Source organism: Truncatella angustata (assembly GCF_020726525.1).
Source record: "Truncatella angustata strain MPI-SDFR-AT-0073 chromosome Unknown BKA67scaffold_6, whole genome shotgun sequence".
In the NCBI taxonomy this organism is placed as follows: domain Eukaryota; kingdom Fungi; phylum Ascomycota; class Sordariomycetes; order Amphisphaeriales; family Sporocadaceae; genus Truncatella; species Truncatella angustata.
Genome location: NW_025763386.1, coordinates 1,603,278 through 1,630,109, shown reverse-complemented (window position 1 = coordinate 1,630,109; position 26,832 = coordinate 1,603,278). Strand labels below are relative to the sequence as shown.

The window sequence follows — 26,832 nt, the reverse complement described above, 5'->3', positions numbered from 1 at the left end:
TTAGAGATTATAGGAGTTCAAGTAGCAAGGTATAGTGGGACCGGAGACTCTCTTATTTCAATGAATTCGTCCAATCCACGTCGCTTCATCTTTTTAACACCATCAGATTGTAGCACGTAGACTCCAAATGCTCACTAGGTAAAATCAAGTAGCACTGGATACCAAGTCTATACTGCATTTAGTATAAAACAATTCAGTGAGGAAAGTTACCAATAAAGCCGCTGTGAAAGTTCGATATCCGGAGCAAACCATTAAGTAGCTACAAAACCTGCTTACTCATATATCCGAAGCTGTGCCACCAATTGTGACTACAATACTCGATGTAAAGCAGGGTATAATTTGCCAAGCACCAGCCAGCTTAGATGTAGCAAGTAGCATCTTCATAATCCCAATGCCTAATGATACGAACAAATGCCCTGGGAAAGATCATGTCGAATTCTCATAGGGCAGTCCTACAGACATGTAGCGGTCAGAATATGCAGATGGTCAAAACCGCGCCACCCAAGCAGTAGGTCCTTTTGCAACAGGCACATAGTTGGATTGGAGTCTGAAACTTTTTCGACAAGGAGCCCATGTCGAGGGTGAATATTTGGCGAGTTTCTCGCATTTATACCAATGATCATGCGACACACCGGTCCAACATTCTCGACATGACATGTTTAAACACCCCTCTGAGCGACAGGCTCTCGGGGTGGGTCGGCTTACGATCCATAGGTACGGAAAATTTGTATTTAATACTACAGCTTCAGCAAGAAAATCTATAAATCGATAGACAGATTCGTCTATGATTTACCCAGGGTAGCATCATCCAGCCAACGTTGGGCAAGCCACGTCCGCCAGTGACATCTGCACGCGCTTAGGATCTGTCTATGTTGACTATCTGTATTGCGCCTTGCATGCATGTGGCACCTGCTACTATAGTGTAGTGCCACGCGAAGAGCTAGGTCGATATATTATCTGAGCCGATACTAAGTAACGAAACATTGGGAATCTTCTTTATGCCACACAAATGAATGATCTAGCCACGACTAAACTCAGAACCAAACTAATGGAGATCATATAGTGTTGATAGCAATAGTGCTGGACAAAGTTCTCGAGGTTGCCGACGAGCAAGAATTGGTCATCCACATGTCTAGTATTGACAAGCGTGATGGTCAATATCTTTGTCTCAGCCACGGGTTTCAGCCATTGCAGCGGCATCTCCTGCGGTGTTGATTGAGCGGGAGACAAACAATAGTTCATAGATTCTCCTGGCAGTTGAACGTGATCTAGTCCCAATGGTAGTGCCGGGCGCAGAAGCTCTAGCGTATGTTACATCGCAATGTCACAAATTGGACTATTGCTTTTTGCACAAAATCGGTTGCTCGCTGTCACTCCCGTCCACTGGGCTCTCTAGAAAGTGAATCAACGCGTTCAGTGTACATACGGTACTCTAAGGCCTGAAGATAATTCTCAAAACTCTCTACAAAGCTCTCGTGAGTTAAAAAAAAAAATTTTTGTTTCACGAGCTGTGGAAAACCTGCGGGGGAGTGTTTAAAGAAGGCCGTCTTGCGAGCAGAACCTCCGCAGACTGGGGCGCTTTTCCAATAATGCCCACAGATCGGTCGTCCCCTATCACACTATTGCGTATCATGCTTGGGCCGTTGTATGCACATTAGTGAGTAAATCATACATTAATTTCCTTTTTCTCAGCTGACTTGTCTCACATCCTCGAGATAACGTGGCGACCCCAACCGTACTCTCGATTGCCTACAATCTTTCCCTCGAAGCAGCTCACATATCGGAATCGGGGAGCGCTGTTTTTCCCCGTATAGAATTGTATAGCCCATATCTAGCAGACTGTCATTGCGCAGCTGATAAACCAGGACGATGAGTCTCAGACATCGATTACTGAGGAATCCTCCAAAAGCCATGTCTCAATCCCAGAATTGGTGCACCATGCCCAGTTTGGAGGCATCGCGCGATTGTTGCATTAGCACATTGAGATCTAACCCCGCCAAGTGAATTTGCGGAGCTGCCATTCTAGGTACTCTTTTCCCATCACTTAACCACGACTTGACTACCAAACTGTACGTTGTGCTTTTCTTGCAGTTTTGACTTGGACACTATTCCTCTTGATTCCTTCGATTGTCTTTTCAAGGTAAAGAAACAGTATATATTATGACATTATAAGCCCCAAGTATAGATTTCGGGACCATGGGGCCGAAGGTTCAAGTATCAATTGTAGTTAGCCGAATGCAAAACCCTGACAACTGAATTGATCACAGCTTAGAAGCTCAACCCATTGTCTCAGCGGAACGTTTCGCAAGGCCTTCTCCAAAGCTGAATCGCCACATTGCGCCAGCTGCTGACATGCTAAAACCCATATTTGAAAATAGGTTTCAAAACAGAAGCTATTTGTGCATCAGCAATTGCAGTCACGGCAGCATAAAATGAAGTATATCAATTCAAAACTCTATCTTGAGATGCGTGATGTGTATACAACATTCCCCGGTAAAAGTAAAATAATCGGAGTGCTATACACAAATCCTGCACTATGATACGTCTTTCTATCCTCTAATTCTTGCTATTTCTCGCGCTGTTGTTCTAGATCCGACGCTCCTCTATTAAATCTGCTGCTGCGCATATCTTTTTCGTAATATCCGAGATCTACTCACGGTTAGTCTATCCCGACGACGTCTTGTGCGTTGAGGTGTTATACTTACATGTTGCTCATGGAAGACCGTAAAGTGGTGCCCTTCGATGTCCACAACCTTCCGAATAAAGTCTCCATACTCCTCGCTGTATGGACCCCAACCGAGCAGGCGATCGTGTCTCGTATGATCCACGAACTTTTGGTTCTCCCCATCAACCATTTCCTTGGCACGCAATAGGATCGTAGGAGGCGCCAAGGCCGTATCCCACTTTGGCTTCTCCCAGCGTACAATCATGGCCCGCGCGTGCGTCATGTTGACATCGACTTTGTCCTTGAGAGCCATGGCCTTGATCTTCTCAGGACTCGTAGCAAGGCGCTCCTTGGGCCACGTTTGGGCCAGCTCTGGGGCATCCAAAATCTCCGACAGCTTCTTCGGATAGACGCTGTCTATCATCACGATGCCCAGCACCTTGAACTTGGGCGTTATACTGGCATCTGTTGCAATCTGGTGCGCCATCTCCAGCGATAATATGCCGCCCAATGACCATCCTGCTTCCCACGTAAGCCGACGGCCCAGTCAAGTCAGTCACATAAGAACGTAAGGGTAACAAACCGCCTAGGATTATATCTCCTCCCCTAGGTAGCGCCTTGGAAATGAGTCCGATGTAATGCCTAGCCATTTCCACGATGCCACCATCCCACCAGCCGCCCTCGTGCAGATGTACATTCTCAACACCGTAGAGGGGGCGATTCGTAAAATCCAGACAGTGATAACTGAACGTGGTACCGCCGCCATCGTGCATAAGGATCAGGGGTGTGAGTTCATCTCCTCCATCATAGATCAATGCCGGATTGGTCAAATAGTCATCCATGGTGGTCGGTTCTATGTATGTTCCTGGTTCGATGTGATAAGGCGAGATCTGCCCCGCGATAATAATTATGGCGTGCTATTTCAAGATTGGCTGAGATATGTATGCGGTTTATGAGTCTAGAATCAGATATATTTTCAAACTGTTTGCGATAAGAAACATCCTAGTACGAGTCAACGAGCGACACTGCTTGTCATGAGTTCTGAGTGCAATGATGTGTCTCAGACTTACTGTGCAGTTCTGACTGACCTTTGGGGCTCTGGCACATGCTAGTTAAAGGTGGGTTGGTGGGATGTCGCCAGTGGCGATATCGCTCCTGCTACACCAGCTGCCCACAGCTGCTGGAAGTGCATATGTCTCTTACCTGTACCAATGTTTCTTACCTTCGTGCAGGCGAATGTGATACGCGAGCACATTAGGGCAATATGCATTTCGTTGACTTCGCAAGTCTTGAAAATCAAATATGATGCTTAGACGATGCATAATTTTGAAAGACGCTGAAAATGACGATTGAACAAAGCCCAAGGATACGTTACACAATTAGTCAAAGCAAACATCATTCAGTTTGCGTAGGCTAGTTATTAAGGCGAAGCCTCCATTACCCACCTTCCAGCTCTTGGATATCCTCCTGTCAACCTTGTTCGTGCAAAACCTTCCTTGATCGATGCAAATAAGGGCAGCTCGCAGTCTCGCAAACCATAAGAATTAACGATGGACTGGCCTGTCTCAGATAGGAGGTAGTCTATGAAATCATTCGGTCTGCTCGTTTGATCACCGGCCGTGTTCGGTGAACACAAACCGTAGCAGCTGTTCATCAGTTCATCGTCCCCGTTTGAAGGCTCGAAGAACACGGTGGTCTGCGATATGGCCTGCAGTCCTGTCTGGCGGAGTAAAGTTGACCTGTCCGTGACAAGGTACGCGCCCACAGCATCAGCTTTTCGGACCGCTTCGGCCGGAGGAACAGCTGACTGCTTGAACCAATCTGCGTCGCTCGCATCGCTCCAAGGAGTCAACCCATTCTGATTCCACAACTTGGCCTCTTTGTACATTGTGGCCGAACCGTCCTGTCGACTGTGAAAGAGACTCCGCGTTCTAGCGATCCGCCCCAAAGCTTCCGCCGGTGAACCGGCGCCCCTGATACTGGCTGGGTCAGACCGAGGACCGGCAATAACAAAATGGTCATGAAAGAGACATCCCTTTGTAACTGACCACCCCTCGGATTCTGCTAATGCCTCCTGGTCGCGCTCGTATGTCAAAGCGATATCTATGTGTCCCTGCAGCAAAGCAAGCTGTGTGTTCCGCGAGTGGTTCGCAACCCATGAAATTGAGGCCGGGACACGTAGAGTTGCCAGGTAGCCGTAAGCCAGAGCCTCTAGCAATCCGGTTGCGCCTGGGTTTGCTTGTCAGTCGTACAACGACGTACGGGACTGGCTGATCTGCCGACTGAAGCCGTCACTCACCAGCGCCACCGTTTCTGGAGGAAGTCTTGGTAAGCTCATATCTTGTGATTGGCCTTCAAAGCTCAAGCTGGAGATCGGCACTTTACCCAAGTCGTAGAATGACTTCTCCTTCGCCGTATACCGCGCTTGCATATGGGTTCACCTTGCCGTGGCCCGATATCCTTGTTTGGACAGGCGGCATCGTTGAATGCGTGTATTGCTCTGAAAACTAGATATATTTAGTCTGCGCTGCACCGTCGTAGTGACGAGGATCATTCTCTTACATGTGATAGCTCGCGTATACTTTCGTTTCCCAAACCATCAGAAGCAGAAGGGGATGAGTCCCGCCTTGAATGCGGGGCCACACCAATCCCATGTAGTATGGACTGCCTTACGCAGTACCTGCGTACGAGGTACTTAAAACCTATCAGTCTACTCATTATGACACTGCAAGTATACAACAAGCGCCAACACGGCCAGTATATTCTCTTTGTACGAGTTAGCCTGAGCTCATGGAATATTCGCAGGTAATATTTCATCACCATATGCCTTCCACTCTTTAACTTGTGACCTTTCCCCCAAGTAGTTACAAATACCAATGTAGGTAATCCCACGTATCAAATCATGTTGACGTGTGATAGTAGTATTTGTCTTTTTTTTTTTTTCTCTCCTTTCTTTATACGTTTGGTACGTCATCAGTCGCAACTGCCATGCCTTAAGCCTTAATAATCACCAGTCTCTCAGTCGCATCTCTGACTACGTCGACTAAGAATAAGATATACCGTATATATTACTCCACCACAACATAATATGCTGATTAGTGCATCCTCCAAGTGCCAAACAAACATGTAGTCTTTTCGTTACTATTCCAGCTTTCCAATACTGTAATACTGTTAGGTTCAACAATAGCGATTGCCATACACGTCATTTAGTCGTCATGTGAGATAGTTCACTTCATAGTGTGCAGGAAGTTCACACGTACAACGTACGGAAAGTGCCGAGGCATACCTATCGGTCATTACACGATGTTTCTGTGTGGTTGGATGTCTACTGATCCATCCCAGTGTTATATCCCCATAGAGACCATGTAGCTTCTACGCAATCTTGTTGTAGTGTTGTTACTCGATTATGGAACAAATATCTAATTGAGGGCCATCTCGGTGGCTACTCAGTCAGTGTCTGTACTGCAATTACACAATAGGTGATAGCACAGGCATTCTTATATAGAGATTTTACTTTCTTTCATTAAACACTACAGCTACTTGATTGAGAGATTCTTTTTGACTCCAAGCACCGTGTGAGGGGATATCATGCAATCGTACAAATCATCATCCGCCGAAACATTTATCGGCAAGTGTATCCACCATCGATAACAAGGTCCGCACCGGTGGTATACGTGCTGGCATCGGAAACCAGGTAGACGTAGGCACCCTTGAGCTCCTTGGCCTGGCCGTTCCGGTGCATGGGGATCATGGAGTTCCACAGGTCCTGGGTCTCCTGGTCGATGAAGTCCGACAGACCGGTGTCGATGTAGCCGGGGGAGATGGAGTTGACGCGGGCAAAGTCTCGCCACTCGTTAGCCAGAGACTTGGCCATGTGGATGCAGCCGGCCTTGGCCACGTTGTACGAGGTCTGCTCCTGCGGGAAGTTGGCGACGTGGCCGGACATGGAGGCGGTGATGACGAATGATCCAGTGCCGCGCTCCTTGAAGTGGGAACCTACTGCCTTGGCGCAGTACTGTAAAAGTTTGCTCAGTCAGCGACGTGCGTTTGAAAAAAGTTAGAAACAAGGAATGAGGGAGTTAGCTTACAGCAGTACCGTTCAGGTCAGTCTGGATGACCTTGTCCCAGCTCTCCTTGGGGCTGTCGAGGACACCGCCATCAGCGGTGGCGCCGGCGTTTGCAATGAAGCCGTCGATCTGGCCAAAGTCCTTGAGGACGTCCTTGACGAGCTGCTCGCACTGCTCGTACTCGCCGACGTTGCACTTATAAGCCTTGGCCTTGATACCGTACTCCTTGGTAAGCTCCTCGACGTTCTTGTCGGCGCCCTCTTTGCGCGAGCTGTAGGTGATGGCGACGTTGGCGCCCATCTCGGCGCATCCACGGGCGGCCTCAATGCCCATGCCTCGTGGGCCGGAAGCGCCGGTCACCACGACGACCTTGCCCTTCAGACTGAAGAGGTCGATAAGCTTATCTGCGGAGGGAACACGTTGAGGCATGTTGGCGTCTGTTTGATTGGGAATATGTGCAAAAGGCTTGAGATGGAGTTGTGGAAAATGGGGTATCGTGAAGTGCTTGTTGGGAAGGGGATGAATAGTAAATGCAAAAATCTATTGAAGAAATCTGGAAGACAGTCACTTTAAGAATACGCAGTTATTGCAAGAATACCGGAGCCAACGTCAAATCATCACACGACCTACATCTCCGGGGCTACCGTATCCAGTATGTGCAGTGGGTATAATTCAGTGAAAGTGATGTCATCGAATGCACGACCATGACTGAGGGACCCGTATAAACACCTGGAAACGCGGGGGCATAGCTGGGACCTCTTCTAAATGACATAGGAAGCAGCCGACAGTGTGGCCGAAGAGAATCTCATCGAGTACGATCGAGGACCTTGATAGCCACTGCCCACTGCCACCTGTAGCTGTGGGCAGCAAACCTATCTCATGCATTTCAATGGCACTCACGAGCGGTACATTTTGACCTTTTCAGATACGTAGATGGCCGTTAAGGTTGCGCGACAACCGAGATCATCAGACTATGCATTATCGCTATAGACGTGTACTCCAGTATGAGGTATATAGCCGACTCTATGGTCAGATCTGACTTGCTGAGATAGGGTGCTTACACATCTAACTCGATTAAATCAATCATTAAACACATGCCATTTCTTTAAGGCTGAGACTCGGTTGTCGCAAGCTTCAGATGTTCGGCGTAGCGCAGGTTCAAACTCTGTTGATGACGTCTAAGCTATCCACCGCGGTCCACGTGTCTAGCGCCCGAGGCCCGCTGCAGGCCAGTCTTAGCCGGCGGGAGAGAGGTCGTCGTCGACTAGAACCAGCTCGGAGTCTCTACCATGCGGAATTACTGCCGCAAACCACCACAGACGGGCCGGTTTTGCTCTATAACGGGCCCTCATGGGATGTGCTCGCAAAGGTGACGTGCATCCGTAACGGAATATCGGCAAGCAATCTCTCCAACGTCAAGATGCGGCCCCAAACACCTAAATACAGACTTCAGCAGACTCCAAGCGTGAGCCCCTTGGCATGTTTCGCTGAATATACACCAAGCGTGATCCACAACAAATATCCGCCCTCCCTGTGGTCACTGACGTAGATAGCCCTACTTACACTCTTTGTGGGTCCTGGCAACGCGTTTGCTGGGATAGCAGAAGACAGTTTGTTGAGTATCTTGAGTATTAACTTGGTCGAGACAATGTTTGCAGGTTGCGGCCACAGGGGCGATATGGCAACTTTCCCATGGCCGACTGTATTCGTCATCCAAGAGCGAGTATCTACAGACTTATAGACGAAGCATCACATCGAGATGTCACATTGGGCTTGGAAGTGGTGATATATGAGAACAGAAGTCTAAATGTGGTATGCAAATTCTGCTAGGTATAATCAACTGGTTGGTATATGTATAAAACTCGTACACTCTAATCATTCTTTGTTTCCGATCCTGGTGTTGGTCAACTCCGATTCCATCTAGATGGGCATGCCGTTTATTATTAGGCCCAGCACTGGTCTCCACGTTTCTGCCTTTGAATTGATCACAGCCAAGTCTGCATCAGATTTTCCAAATACCAAGGACTTGTGATGATGCGACTCAAGCACCAATGCTGCTTGGGCTTATGGAAACTGTATAGCTGGTAGGAAAATATGGTGAAAGCTGAGTGACCATAACAACAGTTGCTCTCTGTCATGACGCATAAGTAATTGCAGTCTTTTAGAAATTCTCTTTGCCCCAAACGAAGGAGAACCTAGTTATTGTCAGTCATTTCTCCCAGACTCGTTGCTCGGAAATTTCATGTGAACTTCGACTTACCCAGGCTCACTATACTTGTTACAGAAAACATGTAGCGCACTACCCAGACCCTTCGGACCGCAGAAGAACACACCAGCTTCAGCAGGTGCATGAAGCTTCCTGATACCACGAAAGATCATATCCCAATTGGGACGGCCAAAGTTGGTTGGACTCCTGAGACCTGTAATGGTATCCTTGTCGGCATTGGCATCGTTGATCATGATGTTGGTGGCATCGTCAGCCTTGATCTTGGCAGTTAGGTATGTGTGGATCTCGATGCGGCCATCGACGTCCTGGGCCTCAATGGCAAGCAGGAGCGATCGGAACCACTCGAATGAACCAAAATCTCTGCAAATCCAGAAGAAGTAGACCTTGGCGAGACGGGTCTTTTTCTGTGGGTAATTCATACGGTACCAGATAGACTTCAGGATTGAAGCAAATGGTGTAACGCCGATACCAGCACCGCAAAGAACCGAAACTTCGTACTTGAAAACATCCTCGGAAGCGGAACCGAAAGGACCGTCGACATAAACACGAGGCAGAATTCGCTTCAGTGCGGGATCGACATCGCTATTCTGACCATCTACACCAACAACCTTGGACTTATCTCCCTTTCCGCGGTCGAACTCGCAACCCAGAGCTGTAGCGACCTGCCTTGTGAAGTCACCTACTACACGCATGTGGATCGAGATGTAGTCCTCTTCCGGTGCGCTCGTCAAGGTGAAAGGATGATATTGCCACAGAGACACCTCGGGACAGCAAAAGAAAATATACTGTCCGGCTCTCGTTTTGGTGTGTTCCTTCTTGATCTGGATTTCACATACGTTGCTAGGGTGCTGAATGACCTTGGAAACGTAAGTTTTGTGTCTGCCACGAACTTCACGTGCGATACGCTCCGCCAGATAGATGAAACCTCCGTACATCCAGTATTGCCAGAAGACACCAATGGCGGTGGTACCAACCGAAATGCAGAATGGCGCAGTGTCGGGCTGAATCATGCAGAAAGCTCCGTGGATTGACCAGAACAGGAAGAACACGATAAACATGTGGTGAGTGTACCAGAATCGCTCATAGTTGGCACGTCTGGGCGCCTCATAAGATGTGACGACCATTCCCGTCAAAGCGATCAACATGATGTAGCCCGTCCAACCAGGTCCAGAGGTGAAGTTTGCAAGAAGCCATCCATAAATTCCCAAGTTGTTCTTGGCAGCGATTTGGGCGAAGTTGTTCCAGTGAGCAATAGTATGAACCCATGAGAAAAAGAAGATTGACCACGCTGTCGTGATGTGGAAAGTGATGTTCTTGTCGAACTGAATAATGCCGTTCAGTGGCGTCTGTCGGGCAATCGAGATGAATGTTCTGCAAACTGGAAGCAGGACAAGAGCGACATCAATGTGGATCACTAGGGCTGCGGATCTGGCGATCATGTATGTTGGCCCGAAAGTGTTGCGGGCATTTTGTAAGTTGTCCTTCACGGCATAGTTGACGAAACCGAAGGCAAATACCATCGCATGAAGGGCCATAAAGACAAAGACGAAACTAGTGCTTCAATTAGCAGGATGTAAGCTTGGTGTATATTCATGCTGTCCACGTACAATCTTCGGTAGCCTTCATTGACCATCCATCGATCGAAACGTTCCGCCATGGTCAGTTCCTTTTGTCTTTCCTGTGTCATTTCACCTGACAAAAGAATTCGGTGGAGGGGCGTCCATCTCGATCGTTCAGTCTGCTTCTCCCCGTAGTCCGTCATTCCGTAGCCCGACATATTGGCTGATGTCAATATGTGGAATTATGTACGACCAGTAGATTGGTTGAGGCTCAAAAGACTGCGGTCCAAGTACCCCTTCAGAGTCGTCCTGTGCTTTCGTACTCCCGTCAGCGGCCACGTGAGGCGGCACTCCTTCAATTATGTCCTCAATTATGGTCGTGAATGTCGTAGCGTCTTCAATATTTTCAGAGCCTGCTGAATTGCGTGTCCATCTATACACCAGTTGTCGAGAAATAATGTTTACTTAAAAAATTATGCGAAAGAATGTAAGATTACTGAAGCCTGCAATCACAACGAAGCGAAGAAGCCGCGCCTGTCAGCTATTGAGAAATACCACTGATCTGGAGTCGCGAGGAAAAAGACGAAAGTTGATGACAGAAGGGAAGGAAGCAGGTGTCTCATGCACAGGGCCAGAAAGAAAGGGCAGGGAATAGTTGTTATGGGGATTGCCAAGCGTTGGGAAACCGAGGATCATTCGATGTAGATCATACCTGTGACTATGCCTGCACCTGGCGGCTGCTTCGATGGCGCGTCCTATATTAAGGTGCCAATGAAGTTTGGTATCTGGAAATACCAAGACACTGAAATGAAAAGGAAGAAGCAGGAGAAGGTTAAGGAAACAATACTGCGGGAGGACGGGGGTAGAAATCCGGGATGTTTCTGAGCTTATCCTGCTTGGTGCGAATCTGTGACATGCGACGATAGGATGATCATGGGAAGGCTTGCGCGGCTCTGGGACTTTCGCAGAGGTTACCATATGGCAAGGATGATGACAGAGTAGGGGTCCTGGTCCGGGGCGATGTGTAAAGACAGGGGATGTACCATTTGAGAGGACTCTACGGGCCCGTAGTCTGCACATTTGCCAGAGCAACTCGCCAATTACCCCCGGCGTTGGCACGAAGATGGACCAGTGAATAGGAGTGACAATACATCCGTCAGATCTCGAAACGAATTGGTCTCGATCAAGTCTAGAGACGGTTACAGTGTGGTTCAGAATAGGAAGGGCATGGGCGTCCATCCGGGATCCTGTGGAGCCAGAAGACTGTTCCTGACAGAAGTGCCGGGATATGCCTGTAAATTGGCCGAGCTTGATTCCAACCCTAACATTGTTCTGACCTCAGTTGTTGATCAGAATACCGACCTTGGCCTCAGATAGCCCTTCGCAAAATGCGAATTACCAATTTTGGAAGATGGGCTCAAGTTTTGTCGCATCACTGGATGAGACTGCATATGGGCTTTCTCGTCGTGTGGTAGACAGGAAGAACCGTAACCGTATACCTAGTGTCAGGTTGCACAGATATCAGCGAGCCTCAGGTTCGCAACAGAAGCGTACGAGAAGAGTGGGTTGTGGTGCCACTCTCTTCAAGGCCCAGGGGCGGCTATCAATGTGACAAGTCCCGACAAGCTCTCAGGGGATCTGTGTGAGAGCCCCCCACCTTCGGCTCATCAAGGAGATAGATAGCTGGAGTTGTTGAAGAGAAAGCGAGAAACTTCAAGTATGCTAAAAGGTGGATGGGCGAAGGCTGGTGTCCATGCGGCAATCCCATGTCTGCTATGCTGGAGCGTTGAGGCTTATGGCGGGGTCTGATTGGCTTCTTGCTTACCAATGCCTGGATAGCGTGTCGCAAAGCGTTTCGCCAGGGGCCGCTGTGACACTTGCAAAAGACTTGGCGTCTTGAGCCGTTGCAGATTTTAAGCCTTGTTGCTTGGCATGATTTCTGTAAGGTACGTACAGTAACAAAAACTTTGCCAGACGAAAAACTTGAGTTCGTCTAGTCTAGTGCCCTCATCTTCATAAATGGTCATGATGTGCAACCTTGAGGCATACTATCCAACATGTAAGTATGAGTGAATGGGGAAACTTCGCAGAAGGCGGTCTCTCTCAGTCCCAATCTCGTTGTCTACTCGAAATTCCAAGCGGCATTCCACTACTTGCTCATCTTTTGGATACCTGCGCATTATGCATGAAATCTTTGGGGACCAAGAATGCCAGACTAGTTGATACGCATGCATGTACATGCTAGTTTGGTTTAGTCCAAAAGGTGACATTCAGATCTGGCCTCACAGGCACATCTCCCGTCGAGCAGCGCGTGGCGCCATTCATTGCAGGTCACAGAGTGTTAAGCATTTGTGCATCCTTGAGGTCGATCAGTGTAATTATAGCAACGAATATCCTCGTACGTCCATCACGTGTGCTGGCTCCTTAGAAAATTTCGCGAAAGCCTTTTTCTTAGTCATTTCTTTTGCGAATTTGACTAGCCGGAGCAGATAAACTCCAGGAGGGCCCTGGAATATAGATGCATATGCGGGTTAGTCAATACGCAGCAACAGCGAGATGTTTTAAGAATAATCTCCAAGATTGAATAAAAGCTACCCTTTGGATGCTGGGCTATGATGAGGTCAGAGGTATACCGTTCCATGCGAGGTATACTGTTCCATGTCAATTGTGGTTTCCCTGTTAATAACTTATGCCATCTGCGCAAAGAATTCAGAGCCTCAATTATGGAAGACACCTGAATGTTACGCAACTCAAACTTTTCATGATAACAAGGAGCTCGCTCCACTCACAAGCGCAGCACTCTTTGTTCAGTCCAAGGCAATCACAAAAAGTGTCGCAGCCACTGTGACCTGGAGGCATCTGTGATCCTACAACAAAGTTTGTTTGGTCTGATCTTTCCTGGTACTCGCAATCTGTCCGGATGCCGAGACTTAGCGTCTTCGATATACTCGGTACACTCGGCAAGCTGGATCACGGTAGTCTCCACGACGTGCGTACTTGACTTATGTACATGGGAGGCTCAAGAGAACAAGGCAACTGAACGAGCTGAGACCCGTCCTCTCACGAGATGTGGGGCTGCCGATATAGGGTATCAAAGTTTAAGCACTTAGAGACCTTCAAGTATTGATGAGGCAGCCCCGTGATTCAGGCTATGACAGGTATATGCACGTACGAAGATGCTCAACAAGATGGTGCCTGATCGTGTGTAATGTTTCTCACAAATTGTTGTTCTGGCTGCCCAGCCTCTACGTAATAAGCAAAGCAGCCATGATCCGAAACCATGCCAATCCTCCGAAGTCATGCGCAACTGTTCTGAACAAAGGAGACAACCCAATACCAGGGCAAGTAATGTTTATCGATGAGGACGCCAACGTAGAATCATTTGGTGAAACTGAGTACTAGTCGACGATTGTGCTCCTGCCAACCTGAGTGATATCTCCAGTCCTCTCATTCCTTGCCTTCACCCACTGGCAACTGGCCATGCATTACGTCCGACCTGCGCCCTCCAAGTGATTAAATGGCGTATTTGCGAGTCCACTCCCGAGCTGTTGCCTCGTATCTCGGGCGATCTGTCTTGTAGACGTGTGCAATCTCCGGCACCAGCGGGTCGTCGGGGTTGGGGTCTGTGAGCATGGAGCAGATGGAGAGCAGAACTAGCGGGGCACAGTTAGCAAATTGTATACAGTATGACAAGACCTGACATGTAGCCACTCACCTTTGCTAATGGTCAGAGCCGGGCTCCATTGATCACGCAGGATATCCAAGCAGATGCTACCGTTTGAGTTGATATTGGGGTGATAGATGCGGGTGGTGAAGTTGACCTTCGGGGGCTTGAAGGGGTAGTCTGTGGGGAAGTGGATGGCCAGAAAGAAGACACCTCCAGAGTACGGGGAGTCGCTCTGCAAAAGACATGGTTAGCATTGTCATCATATCGGACTTGGCGGTCCTGAGGGGGTTGACGATGCGGCTGGGGCAAGCCATGTGCTTTGGGACATGTCCTGAGTTGGGCATGTAGCCTGGGGCTTGGGGGGAGCAAGACGAGACGAGGAGAATGAAGAGGTCTGACTCACGGGACCCATGATAGTTGCTTGCCAGTGGAACTAAAGAGAGGCAACAGTCAGCAACATTTCAACAGTATCTGAGCAGCGTCTCGCTCATGGTCGTGTGCTGTCGCTCTCGAGTCATGAGAGCAGAGCGGGCTGACGCTTATCGCTACGGCGGGGTCGGCAGGGGGAGGCGGCCATACCAAATCTTCACCAACGGGACCGGCGGAGCATGATGACGGAGGGTCACTGTGAAGAAAATGTCAGCACGGCCATCAACAGGCAGACGGGGGCATGTTATGAGGCTCCGTGAGCAGTAAGCAGTGGTAATGCTGGATTTGGTGAGGGCATCGTGATTGTGCCTGTGCTGGTCCAAACACCGACACCCACAGCCACACCAACACCCCTCTTCACGCTGCCCCACCTTGGCAGTGAAAACAAGGTGGGATGTGTCGCAACGCTCTGGATTGGATTGGAAACAGCACATTTCAAAAAAGGACATACCGGCCCAGGTCTGTGAGTTCCTTGTTGATGCGCTTCAAAGCCATTGTGTTTTATGTGATGATGGGTGGTTGCGTCGAGTGTGTTTCTCGGTCAAGGGCGCGCTCGAGGCTGGGCGGCGAAGGCTATTTATTTCCCGAGTCTGTCAGTCAAAAACATGGAATGCGGGAGAAAAGCGTCGGCGGAGGCGATCCGTCTTGTAAAGCAGGAAGCGGCCTTGAGCAAAGCGCAACGCAACAAACAAACAAAGAAGGGTATGGTATCGGGCAGTGCAAGAAAAGTCAAACTGGGGCGTTGTTAAGGCTTTCGAGAGAAAACGTACCAGAAAAGGGTATCGATTTGGTGACTAATGCAAGAACTGCTGTAACGTGGTGTGATGGATGTGGTTGTGGTTGTGGACGAGACGAGACAAGGCACGGCCGAATGCGGTTCAGAAAATATTTAATGCTTTTCTGGATGGGATGGCCGGTTGTCGACGATGAATGATGGACTGATGGATTCCAAGTAATGTATCGGTGAATGGAAGGGGGGGGAGAGGGACCCAGTTCTTGGTCTGCCAGCTGGAGGAGATATTGGCTCGTGCCATCTGCGCTTGCACCTGAGGCTTCCATATGTAACCAGTACTACGGTACAGCACACACATACCTAACCTACTTAACCTAGACTAATGTGATCCGTACTGCACCGCACAGTGTGCACAATGCTGGGATAAACGTTACTGGGGGCTGACCCGGGGTCGAGGTCTCAATGTCCACCCTCCCATGTCCAGGCGCTTACCTGCAATTAAGCAGCACTTTGTCCCCTCTGCCCTGTTGGCGTGCATTCTTCAGTGCTCCAGCGTCCAGCGTCCTCGCCACTTGCTTCACGCGTTGACTGGACAGTGCATCCAGCTGAGGCTCACATGCCCCTGGCCCGCCTGCCCGCTTTGTCTGCCTGAGCCCAATTCACAGCTTTTTCCCTCACTCAGGCGGCAATGGCGAAATCCTCATTCTGACCGTACATGTAGGAGCAACCAGCCCGAGCCACATGCCATAACTACTTTAGGCCTTGAACAGGCGCGATCCAACCCAACTGTTTTTCACCCGGCTTTTCCTTGGAGAAGCATTTGACGCTGCCCTCTCAGAGACTCATGCTTTCATTGACACCGTCTCGGGATTCGCTTGGGGTTTATTGCCGGATACATCACCAGTATGCCATAGGCTGCTGATGACGAAACTCCCTTGTTCAGTTCAGAGGATACACGGACAGCAGCCATGACCTTCTCGTTCTCTCTACCCAGGTTACCATGAACTCATTTGGATGCTCTTAAAGTAATTAGCGTGCGTGCTGCCCATTGTCTCTCCCACAAGATGTCTTGCCAAGATCCGATGCAATTCTCAATATCTTTTGCCACAACAAAATAACAGCAAGATATGAAAGTCGGAATGTCCACTAGAACCACAGGTTCTAGTGCGTTCAAGTCGGTTCAAAGGCTAACGCCTGAGGAACATCTTGGCTTGCGACTACGACTAGAAACTGGTCCGACTGGAATAGACATGCCCAGGATAATAAGTTCTCGAGGCTCTTCAGCCGCTTCCGACTGTTCCTCGGGTGGATTTGCCCTAGCTTGGGGTCTTTAGATGTGCACTATAGCACATGAATACTGTGATCAACAACATGGCCAGTATGTTCTCAACGTTTCTCTTGTCCAGGCTGATCTCGCGTTTAAGAGCTTTTCGAAACCATCCGGAACGATTTGGTAGGCGTGCTGATGGACAATGGGATCATCGCTTATTGGCTTGTCTAAAACGTGTCCTCTAGAAGTTAAGATCTCGCCTCCGAAGTCACATACTCCAGACCGGCCTTCTTGGATAAGGCAAGAAAACAATCGCCCATGAGTCTTTGAATAATTGACGGTAACGTCCGCATACTATCGCTGCAGTGAGCATCAAGAAATGCATATGCTGAGATACTACGTGAACTGTGAGGAACATCACGTGGAAGGAGGCAACTGATGAGTAGTATGACGAAATAAAATCCAGTCTATAAGAATACATATAGCTGTCATTCCCGTAGTTCCAATGAGTTTGTGATTTATAGATATGGCCAAGCTCTCATCTTCCATTATCCTAGTTTCATATAAGCAGAGAGCCATGTTTTGATCACTATTCGGCAAATGTTGTATATCAGTGCTCGTTCTGTCCGACTGCCTTCATTGTAGACAGCACTGATAAGTGGTGTCTGCTTTTCGGTAGTACCTCCCTTATACCATGATTTGTATGATAGAGCTGCAGTCATCGCAACGAAGGCCATCTGAGATGCCCGAGAAAGTCGACCTAATCAGCGGAGCAGAACTCTACAGAGAAGCAGCCAAAGAAAAACAAACGAAAGAAAGGAAGAAAGCAACACTGCTTCAGAGGCCGATTTGCGACCGAGAGCTGACTCGCACCTACCGCGTAGTCCTCCCTTATCTCTGAAGCGATCCACCCAACAATGTGACCTGCATATTGTCACGATGGCTTTGGACACCGGTTCAACCACAACGTGTATAGTCTGTATAAGTACAATCGTGATGGCCCAATGGAAATCGATGCCGCCACGCTGCTCGAAGAGATCCTGCCTCGACAATGCCGCCACAACACTTGCACAATTATTGTCCGAGATTTCGATTGGCACAATCCCTGCTGGAAGCTCCATAGCTTGCCCATCTCATTTATGGCTAGGCGAAATTTCCTGCAGGTCGGTGTGTAGAGTTAATCGTTTCCCTGTTCGCACTGCCTCGGGAGCCGGAATCAACCCAAACAGATGGATTTGGCAGGTTGAGAAAATGACTTGTTACGAGATGCTGTGACCAGTTTTTAGCAAGGCACCGTCAGAGAGATATCACTTAATGAGCCAAATACATCTATCAATGCATTGCTAGCATCCTAATAAATCTTGAGGATGCTATGTGTAAGCATATTCTGGTCATTACTTCGTTAGCACCGGGCGATGAGCATCCGCAGTATCGACTACCGATCTAATGAAGTAATTACAATCCAATGATAGTCTTCTTACTGTTGAGACACGACTCGAAATACTGATAACTCTCTTATACAGTGGTCAGCAGTCTAAGCCAAGAAGGGCCATTTATATACTAGGCTGCGGAATATCCGAGACATTCCAAACGAATACCGCAAGCCGATTTGGCGGGCTTATCGCGTAAAAAGGGGGTGGGGGTTGGCTTCTATTCGACCCTCTTGCCATCTGAGATGCTTTGAGAAGTCGAGGACCATTGCCTTGCCTAATCCAGACAACGACCGTTACGATAGTTCCAAAAGCTGGCTACCCATCTGTCTGCTTTCTTCCTTGGGCAAAGTTCTTGACGAGCTTGTGTCGATGGGTCTGACGGATTTCGCCATGATGTACGACGTTCTTCCCAAATTGCAGTTCGGACGTCTGGGCAGAACCCACACCGTATAGAATTTCCTAACAAGTCGATGTGCTTATCCCACTTCAACGCGGAGTCGACTTGGACACCGAGGATACGAAACTGAGGTCTGCAGTGACCAATACGCGATCTCCAGGTGTTTATGGATCAGATTTTCAACAGATCCATGGGACGCGAGCCATTTTTATTTGCCCCTCGTCCAGAATACAGCACACAATATCTGTGATTTGAGGATTCGACGCCGTTGTTGTCAATGCAAACTTACAAATGCATGTGGATTGCTGGGAGTATTTCACAGGCATTCTCGTAACCTTTTTGACCGCACCAATATAGATGCGTCACTAAATAACGGCATTTTGATACCCATGGTAGAAGTAAGCACCGTTGTGCATTATGTGGTCAGCATCAAGATATTACAGGTATATGGTTGGGCAAAGTGGAGAATCTATACTTGAATCCCTGACTTTGTGGAGGCTATATTGGGAAGTGCATGTGGTCTTCGTGTCATTGAGTTTTGCAGAGAGATAAGCCGACGCAAGGGAAGTATAGTGGCAATTCAATGAACGAAAAATACTCTTTAGGTGATAGCTCCTGCGAATGATACAATTCGACCTCTCCTGCACACCTCTATAAATTCATACTTGAATTTCTTGGCCCCCTCCCCTTCTTGTGAACTTCGCGATTCTGTCTCTGGATCGTATGTCGCAGTAGAGGGAGGCTATGTCTATGATGCCCAGAGTAGAAAACTTTGAGCCACAACCAGTTGCGTTAATCTTGCACTGGTCTTTGGCAAAGTGTCTCAAATAAAAAACAACACAGAAAGAAGATAAGTTCAATGATAGACGACACATGGAGGCTACTGAAAGCAGCCCTGCGTCGGAATCAACCCGTGAATGGATTGAGGGCCGCGGAACTTACCAGGCCTGTAGCCCGTTGGGTCGTAGAAGTCGTGTTTCTCACCGCAGCTCTGCTCGGAGCTGCTTGAACTGAGGATTCAGCGTGATGTGGCATGGCAGCTGGCCTATAAGCAGGGCACCGACCGCGGGCACTTGCCCGAGAGGGAACCCTTCTGGAACAAGCAGAGACACATTGGACACATATTCGAGGACTTCCTCAAGGTCATCGCGGAGGAGTTGTTGAAGAAGTCACCCAATCTCAGACAACCCGGCTCCCACAGCTTGCGAAGGCGCGCCAGGACTAAAGGCTTGCTTGGTAGTGTAGTAAATGTTTAGCAGAAGGAGAAGCGGTATATTATATTGTTGATTACACAAACGCTTGCAGCCCAGTGATGGCTCGGCCCAGTATCAAGCCTGTGCCACGGTCAGTAATTTGTTTCTAGCCATTTTTGTAGTTGAGACGGAAATGACTTACTGTGAATATCACTCTGGCCTTCATATGTTTGGGTCACAAATAGGTTGGCTACATGCCTTCCGATGCCATACTCATCGCTGACAGCGTTGCCACCGAAGACTTCCTGAAGTATTCTTGCATTAACCAAAGCCCTATCGCAGTTCTGCCTCTTAATCAATGAGATCATCTCTGGCGTAGCCTTGCCCTCATCCTTGAGTCTTCCGACTTGAATGGCTGCCAGGGTACCGTAGGCGGCATCTGTAATTGCATCGGCCAACTTCTTCTGAACAAGCTGATATTTGGCGATGGGATTGTTCTTGAACTGCCGCCTCTCCAGAGCATAAGTCCTAGTACGTTGAATGCAATCTTCCAAGGCGCCCATGGTGCCAAATGCAATACCATAACGGGCGCTGTTGAGACAGGTGAAGGGCCCGGTGAGACCCTGGACGTCAGGGAACATGTTGGCCTCAGGGATCGGACAGTCGTCGAGGTGGATCATGCCTGTAATACTGGCGCGAAGACCATTCTTGTTCTTAATGGGTGGTGTTTCGAGGGTGCCCGGGGGACATGCCTTGCGCTCGACGAGAAAGCCTCTGATCTTTCCCGTCTCTTGCAACTTGGCCCAAACCATGAGGACATCTGCGATTGGGCTGTTGGTGATCCATGTCTTGGCGCCGCTGAGGAGCAGGTAGCCCTTCTTGGTCGGGTGTGGACGTGCCGTGGTTTCCATGGAGCCTGGGTCGCTTCCGTGGTTTGGCTCGGTCAAACCAAAGGCGCCGAGCAGTTTGCCTTGGGCCATGCCTGGGAGGAACTTCTCTTTCTGCTCGGCCGTGCCAAATTCGTGTATCCCGCCCATGACGAGCGAAGACTGGACTGACATGCCCGACCGGTAGCCGCTATCGACACGCTCGACGGCTCGTGTGATGAGGCCGGAGGCTACGGTGCTGACACCTGCACAGCCATAGCCCTCGAGGTTCGCTCCGAGGAGACCGAGCTCGCCCATTTCCGAGAGGATCGTGGCATCGTACTTCTCGTCGCGATACGCCTCTGTCATGCAGGTATAAGGTTAGTGCATACAGTAGACGCAATCGAGTTCAGCATGGCCGCTTACGAAGTACACGAGGAAGCATTCGTTCCTGGCAATACTTCTCGGCCGTCTCGGATATAGCCAGCTCCTCTTCAGTGAGCAATGCTTTGCTGTTCAGTGGGTCTTCCCATTCGAACGCTGCTGAGCCGGCAGAGGCGTAGCTTCGTGAAGCTCTCGCATTACATGGCTTGAGGGGCGTCGCCAGGTGACGGGGATGAGTGCAACGGCGAAGTGCAGATCGATACATTGTATGAAGGTCAATCAATTCCTGGGAAGACGAGGTAGAACGGCTTGCACTCAGGGGACCCCATCGTGAGTATGTATAGTTTCGTTCTCCAGCACCCTCGACGCGTTATTCTATGGGGAGTTGATCAGCACGCGGGGCTTGGGACCGAGGTTAAATGTACGTAGTGGCCACAGGGAGGCAAGACCGCTAAGCAAGACCGCTAACTTAGCAAACACAACGACCAATTCTTGTCACCACCACTTGACTACCTCGAGCCATAATTATTTACTCAGCGTTCTCGGGTCGGGCTCGCAGTCACAGTTGCAGTGGACCATCCCCTCCAGATGCAGCAAATACACACCAGCCGCGAGGTACGTGACGCAGTCATTTAAAGAGTAGCACCCCACCTGATCAAGACAACGACTTCCAACACGGAGTAGATCATCGTAGATACCTCCAGGTGAGCTCACTGTAAGTACAACTCTCAGAATAACGTCAATAGCGCCTACACGAATCAATTGAATGGCGAGCACTCTCGTTAACCCTAAAGCCCGGCCGTTCTGTGTTTCAGTGGATTGATGCTACCAAATCGAAGCCACATTTAATCTTGTTCAAGATGTAACCTACTATAAGAAGTCATGCCGATTCTCTCCCAGGAAGTGAGCCAGTCAATAGAACTCCGCCCCTGAAGGGACTGGTCGTTCTCACCATCGTTCAAAGACATGCATATAACCAGCGCTTGCAAGCTTCCAGTCATGATGGTGCCCAACAGTTTGCGGCTTCCAGACAAACATGAGGATGGCCTCTTTCCCGAGTGGATGGGCGCCTTTCTGCTCTTGTACGTCATTCAGCACTGCCTTCGAGAGCTCTTGCCTCAGATATACTGACTGCAGGGCTTCGAGGCTTATGTGCAGCTTCGATTCCATCTTTAAACCTCACGATGCACCCAGTCTCGACCTCAACCTAGCCTCAACTTGAATTATTCTAGTCCCACCGCCATCCCTAGCCAGTATCACTTTGCGACCTTCTCATGGCCATAGTCTCACCTATTACTCGCTTGCGTTGGGCCCTCAAAATATTCTTCTGGTATCTTGGCAGACGTGTTTCCAAGGTCTGCAAGGCAATTCAGAAGTGGTGGAGCAAACCTGCCAACAAGAAAGCCACCAGTGAAAGGTCACCTCTACTTCCGCAACATGCTGAGCCTGGTTCCGCCGAAACTTCTGAATCAGTCCAGGGCTATCAAACAACCCAAGTCGAGGAGTAGTGGATATCATGAGCCCACCTCCTTGACAACTGACATCGTGCATGCACCTTGCCCTATTGCGCCTGGGAGTCCAACTCGTTGCGGGCATGAGCCGGATATCATACCGCGTGTCTCGTGTAGGCCAGGTCTGGCAAAACGATCGTCGAAGGCTGCTCATGACAGTGGGCTCCTTACATGGGATGACAAATGTTTTAGCATGATATCCTCCCGTGTCTCGCCGTCATCAAGTCCACAATATCATACTGATTGCTTGTCCTCCCTCAACGCCGATGCCCGCGAATATTACATGCCATCCGAAGCCTCTAAAGTCAAACATTCTACATCAGATCGCTCACCAACAAATCTTTTGCAACGATTCGGGCCTATACCCCTGGGAAAGCCCAGTGAACTAGAAGAGGATACATGTACAGCTTCCACTCCACCATGCTCGCTGAAACAAACTCCCTGGAGTTGGCCGCCTTCACGAAAATGTCCTCTAAATTTGGTAGACCATGAACCCGCGGATTTTACCATTGATTCAGTCTTGGCCAACCTCGAAACCACTCGTTTATTACGGAACCATGGCGAAGACTTGGTTGAATTATCCGGAAATACGGAAACAGACAGTGACATTTTCGAGTTCTCCGAATCTTCCTCGTGTGATATTCCGGAAAGTCTCCCTCTTTCAGATCACCGCGGTTTTCAAACCCGATCGTTCTTCGGAGATATGCCCAATGACTCAACTGTTAAGCCGAGAGAACGCTCCCATTTCAAGCTTGGGTCTGGCTATGACGGACAGTCAAGTCCTATCAGCAATACTCCTGCCCCCTCTGCATTTAGGTCTGCTGCACGTCCTGTGTCAGTGATGACTCATAGGGATAGCATCAGAGATGCTAATGGAGTGACTGGTTGGGAGACGAGCTGGATTGGATACAAACCCAGGCGGCCCCTCAATGTCTCTGAAGTGACTGCTCCCGATCCCACCGTATACAAGCATGCGATTGATTTATTCTCAATGACTGGGTTCGAAAGTGATGAAAGTGGGGAGGACGATTTCACAACAGGCTCGACCACCGGCGATTATCATGCTGGATTACGACACCAGTCCTGTCCCGAACTTCATCGTATGACTGAAATGATTGAAGACGAAGACAAACCTAAAGTAACGTCGTCTGAACCACGAAACCATTGGTCAAGGTCACTAACAGCGTGTAGGTGATCACGAAGGAAACCGATCGACATCATCATGCAGTGCATGAGATGAACATCCAACGACTCCATTGCCTGAAAACAAAATTCTATCGATCCTCCTCAAATTACTCCGTTCGCTCTGAATTTCCAGATCCTCCACCTGGGACCGAACGTCGATTGGTATCACGGGATTCTGCTGATATATACCCTTCATCCGGTGAGGAGAGTCCTCTTTCCTCTGCACCCATACGCGATATAGCGACAGGGTCAGCAGCTTACCAAGCAAACTATCTGTCAACAGGGAGATCGACTGTCCTGTCCAATGAACTCGAATTCTCGGGTTTGCCTTTGTCAACCCCGGCAAGAGTCAGCCGCATCGACTCGTTACGTCAATCTTGTGTCCATCCACCGGACATGCCGATCATTTTATCTTCACATAGGTCACCGACAACACATAGGGCCAGGAAGAGATATGCTACGCCTAGTTGCTTATCCGAGGTCACAATGCTGCATAGTTCTGCAAAATACAAAACGCCGCCGTATCTTTACAGTTCAGTTCTTGGTGACATGTGCGACGAGCCAGTGTTTGAAGACCAAGCGGAAGGTCTTATAGCTAGCCTTCACCTCAGGCCTCTGGGTGTAAGTTGTTGGAGTGGCATTGCATCACACGAGCCTCAATATTGTTCGACATATGCAAAATAATGTCTAAATTCTCTCCTACCAACGGATGAGGCACAGCGGCGCTTGAGGTCTAGGCTATCGTTAGGTTTGGAAGACGTCGTCAATTTCGTGATAGGTAACAATGGAGTACCGCAACGATCTTTGTCGCTTGGGGAAAAGGGCGAGATTATGCTGGTGAACAAGAACGCAGCTCAACTCCCGCTTGATAACTTTGATAGTCAACAATATTCGGCATCCAAAATAGACTCAACACCGTCATCAAATTCTAAAAATCGTCAAGTCGAGCATGTTTTTGCACATTCAAGCAACCACGACATCCTAGATGTGGTCACCACTCGATATCAAGATCTTGATTGTATTAGTTGTTCATTTGACCAGTCCAAGATAATGCCGCACGACACATGCTGTGCCCGTCGAATGGTTGGGGTGGCTCTATAGGAGTATCATGCGACCCGGCATCAAACTGTCTGTCATGTTGCAACTCAGATAACCCCAGCACTCAACCGTTGAGAATGGCTAGGGAAAGTACGAGTGGTACAATGAGAATACTGGACCGGACATACTCAAGTAGTATTGAGTTGAGTCAGGATGCGAATCCTGGCGAAAGTTTGGAAGGCTATGGGTGCAGATGTCCTCTGGAAGATTAAAACGATTTTATTGCGTTTGAGCATACCGGATCGGTCTTCTTTCCCGGTTATGTAGAGAAACGCACTTAAAACGTGAATCAAAAATACACCTCTTATTTCTGACTACCTAACAACATTGCCTGAACTCTCTCCGCCCACCACAAGCGAGGTGCCTCCTGTTCCATGTTCGACGATGCGAATAGATTTCTTGAGTCAGGACTGTCATCGAGTCTGCATTTCAGAGCAGCTAACGTAGTACGGCAACTTTGTTCAGCTACCCTCACAGAGTGAAATCCCGTCGGTTTTCAAATCCAGATGACTGTTCCACCAAAACCGTTAATCGCGATAATATCTTCTCGAGGTCAGGCAGTGCCCTCTGTGGCGGTTGGCGGACGTACCAGCATGTGGCTGCTGGGTCAGGTAGTAGTGGGACTGCGGCTGTGGGAATACATACCAGGCCGAGGGAAGCGCTGTTGCCCCCGCCGTCACTACCACTGCCTGGGTGTTTGGGTAAAGGGTGCCCGACGAGTGTCTGGCCTGGGTCCATCGTTGGCCGTGGGCCGGGCATGTCCATGTGTTGTGGTACTGATATTGTGGTACGTATGTGTACGACATTTTCTTTTTGTCCGTTTCTCTTCTACTGTCTTTTTGGCGGCCAAGTTGATCGAGTGGGTAGATTGCTGGCGAGTATGTTGTAAGATCCAGGGGAATATTCCTGGAGAGGCTGCTTCTTAGTCGTTAGAGGTAGGTAGATGACTTGATCATCTATACATGCAGGAGGAGGACTTAGAAAGACGCGGTTCCGCGACGGCTTATATATACTTGTATTTGGTTGTGATGATGAGAAATCGAATAGAGTAAATTGTGATGTTTGAACTGCAAGGTGTGGCAAAAGTGAATCAGATGTGGTTAATACAGAACAGAAACTCAGACATGGCTCTCGCTATAAACTTGCGAGGCGCATTGCATAATTTTACCCTAAGCTTTTGTTGTTTCGTGTTCTGTTCTTGAATATACATGCGCAACGAAAAGAGTTGTCGTAGATTTCTGGATCAGATTGTGCCATTAATAAACACCCCTAGAGGACATGCAAGTGCATCAAAAGAGAGGCCTTACCTCCAAACACTTTTTGCGAAATGCGATTCAATCACACATAAGGACACTGACGGTTAACGTAATCACTAGATTATAGGAAGAAGTCTGTGAATATAGTGAACACAAAGGTGAGAGCCTAAGTCCTTCGTTAAATATTCGGTTTGAATTCTAGTAGTGAATGCGTTAAGCTGTGGACACAAGAGTTAACCAAAAGCTCATGATAATATACTTGAGTATCAGTTAGTCTGGCTACAATGCACATCTTTATCTTTCCTTATATTATGAGCATTGAAATCAAAGCACCAGTCCATCCATCCGTCTATCGACGGCCCTACTCGACTTGACTCTCTTTACATCATCAGTGGAAACCTCCGACGATCAGCGAGGGGACGTGAAATGTACTGTCTGTCTAGCTTAGTAACCTTGGAGCATTATAGGCGACCCAATATTCAAAACGACTGTACACCTAAAACCCAAAAAGAACAAGCAAAGACGCTGACCCAGCCAGCCAGCAGCCAGCGCCTCTAAGAGAAGAGAGAAAAATGGACAAAAAGTATTTCCAATTGCTCAGCCACAGGATTGAACTGAGGACCTTCGCATTAACTTGATATAATCTTCTGAAGATTATATTAGTACGACGCTCTAACCAACTGAGCTAGCCGAGCAACATGAAGCGACGCAGGCCTGATTTGAACAGACGCCTCCGAAGAGATGAGATTGCACTGTGATTAGAATCACCGATTCTAGTCTCACGCATTAGACCACTCTGCCACTGCGCCTTTGGTTGTTGAGAACGGTCCCCGTAACAGGCTAGATGTTAGAAATAGTACGATGACAAGGTCGGCGACGAGAAGTTGTGAGT

At 48.8% G+C, this 26,832-nt stretch overlaps 9 protein-coding genes and 2 non-coding genes across 11 annotated transcripts; 1 reads left to right on the top strand and 10 right to left on the bottom strand.

Moving 5' to 3' along the window:
• Positions 1–2,423: 2,423 nt before the first annotated feature.
• Positions 2,424–3,977, bottom strand: BKA67DRAFT_572512 (Alpha/Beta hydrolase protein). The gene is made up of 3 exons (XM_046103289.1): positions 3,249–3,977; positions 2,706–3,184; positions 2,424–2,649 (listed from the first exon to the last, which is right to left on the bottom strand). Exons 1-3 carry the CDS (start codon positions 3,505–3,507, stop codon positions 2,587–2,589), a joined length of 801 nt encoding a protein of 266 aa, XP_045956236.1. The 5' UTR covers positions 3,508–3,977; the 3' UTR covers positions 2,424–2,586.
• On the bottom strand, positions 3,978–5,234 carry BKA67DRAFT_572510 (uncharacterized protein). The gene is made up of 3 exons (XM_046103288.1): positions 5,051–5,234; positions 4,965–4,978; positions 3,978–4,894 (listed from the first exon to the last, which is right to left on the bottom strand). The coding sequence occupies exons 1-3, from the start codon at positions 5,143–5,145 to the stop codon at positions 4,086–4,088; spliced, it is 918 nt and encodes a 305-aa protein (XP_045956235.1). The 5' UTR covers positions 5,146–5,234; the 3' UTR covers positions 3,978–4,085.
• Positions 5,235–6,287: 1,053 nt separating this feature from the next.
• Positions 6,288–7,161, bottom strand: BKA67DRAFT_520382 (L-xylulose reductase; the record flags this gene model as incomplete). The annotated part of the gene is made up of 2 exons (XM_046098173.1): positions 6,288–6,680; positions 6,754–7,161. The coding sequence occupies 2 exons, from the start codon at positions 7,159–7,161 to the stop codon at positions 6,288–6,290; spliced, it is 801 nt and encodes a 266-aa protein (XP_045956234.1).
• Positions 7,162–8,893: 1,732 nt separating this feature from the next.
• On the bottom strand, positions 8,894–10,721 carry BKA67DRAFT_521400 (ferric reductase like transmembrane component; the record flags this gene model as incomplete). The annotated part of the gene is made up of 3 exons (XM_046098272.1): positions 8,894–8,927; positions 8,993–10,510; positions 10,567–10,721. The coding sequence occupies 3 exons, from the start codon at positions 10,719–10,721 to the stop codon at positions 8,894–8,896; spliced, it is 1,707 nt and encodes a 568-aa protein (XP_045956233.1).
• A 174-nt stretch (positions 10,722–10,895) lies between these two features.
• BKA67DRAFT_342773 (uncharacterized protein) lies at positions 10,896–11,939 on the bottom strand. Its single transcript, XM_046096313.1, has one exon. It carries the CDS (start codon positions 11,755–11,757, stop codon positions 11,056–11,058), a length of 702 nt encoding a protein of 233 aa, XP_045956232.1. The 5' UTR covers positions 11,758–11,939; the 3' UTR covers positions 10,896–11,055.
• Positions 11,940–13,717: 1,778 nt separating this feature from the next.
• On the bottom strand, positions 13,718–15,601 carry BKA67DRAFT_572497 (ubiquitin-conjugating enzyme/RWD-like protein). The gene is made up of 6 exons (XM_046103287.1): positions 15,385–15,601; positions 15,066–15,187; positions 14,765–14,810; positions 14,589–14,618; positions 14,234–14,417; positions 13,718–14,171 (listed from the first exon to the last, which is right to left on the bottom strand). Exons 2-6 carry the CDS (start codon positions 15,107–15,109, stop codon positions 14,032–14,034), a joined length of 444 nt encoding a protein of 147 aa, XP_045956231.1. The 5' UTR covers positions 15,110–15,187; positions 15,385–15,601; the 3' UTR covers positions 13,718–14,031.
• Positions 15,602–17,165: 1,564 nt separating this feature from the next.
• Positions 17,166–17,738, bottom strand: BKA67DRAFT_537804 (uncharacterized protein; the record flags this gene model as incomplete). Its single annotated transcript, XM_046100390.1, has 2 exons — positions 17,166–17,377; positions 17,495–17,738. 2 exons carry the CDS (start codon positions 17,736–17,738, stop codon positions 17,166–17,168), a joined length of 456 nt encoding a protein of 151 aa, XP_045956230.1.
• Positions 17,739–19,528: 1,790 nt separating this feature from the next.
• BKA67DRAFT_342646 (mitochondrial glutaryl-CoA dehydrogenase-like protein) lies at positions 19,529–21,269 on the bottom strand. The gene is made up of 3 exons (XM_046096312.1): positions 20,933–21,269; positions 19,843–20,868; positions 19,529–19,781 (listed from the first exon to the last, which is right to left on the bottom strand). The coding sequence occupies exons 1-3, from the start codon at positions 21,153–21,155 to the stop codon at positions 19,735–19,737; spliced, it is 1,296 nt and encodes a 431-aa protein (XP_045956229.1). The 5' UTR covers positions 21,156–21,269; the 3' UTR covers positions 19,529–19,734.
• A 925-nt stretch (positions 21,270–22,194) lies between these two features.
• BKA67DRAFT_342598 (uncharacterized protein) lies at positions 22,195–24,460 on the top strand. The gene is made up of 2 exons (XM_046096311.1): positions 22,195–23,539; positions 23,593–24,460. Exons 1-2 carry the CDS (start codon positions 22,328–22,330, stop codon positions 24,268–24,270), a joined length of 1,890 nt encoding a protein of 629 aa, XP_045956228.1. The 5' UTR covers positions 22,195–22,327; the 3' UTR covers positions 24,271–24,460.
• Positions 24,461–26,534: 2,074 nt separating this feature from the next.
• Positions 26,535–26,635, bottom strand: BKA67DRAFT_t118. The gene has a single exon. It is a non-coding gene; the product is annotated as a tRNA-Ile (tRNA).
• A 9-nt stretch (positions 26,636–26,644) lies between these two features.
• Positions 26,645–26,749, bottom strand: BKA67DRAFT_t117. Its single transcript has one exon. It is a non-coding gene; the product is annotated as a tRNA-Ser (tRNA).
• Between the last annotated feature and the right edge of the window lie 83 nt (positions 26,750–26,832).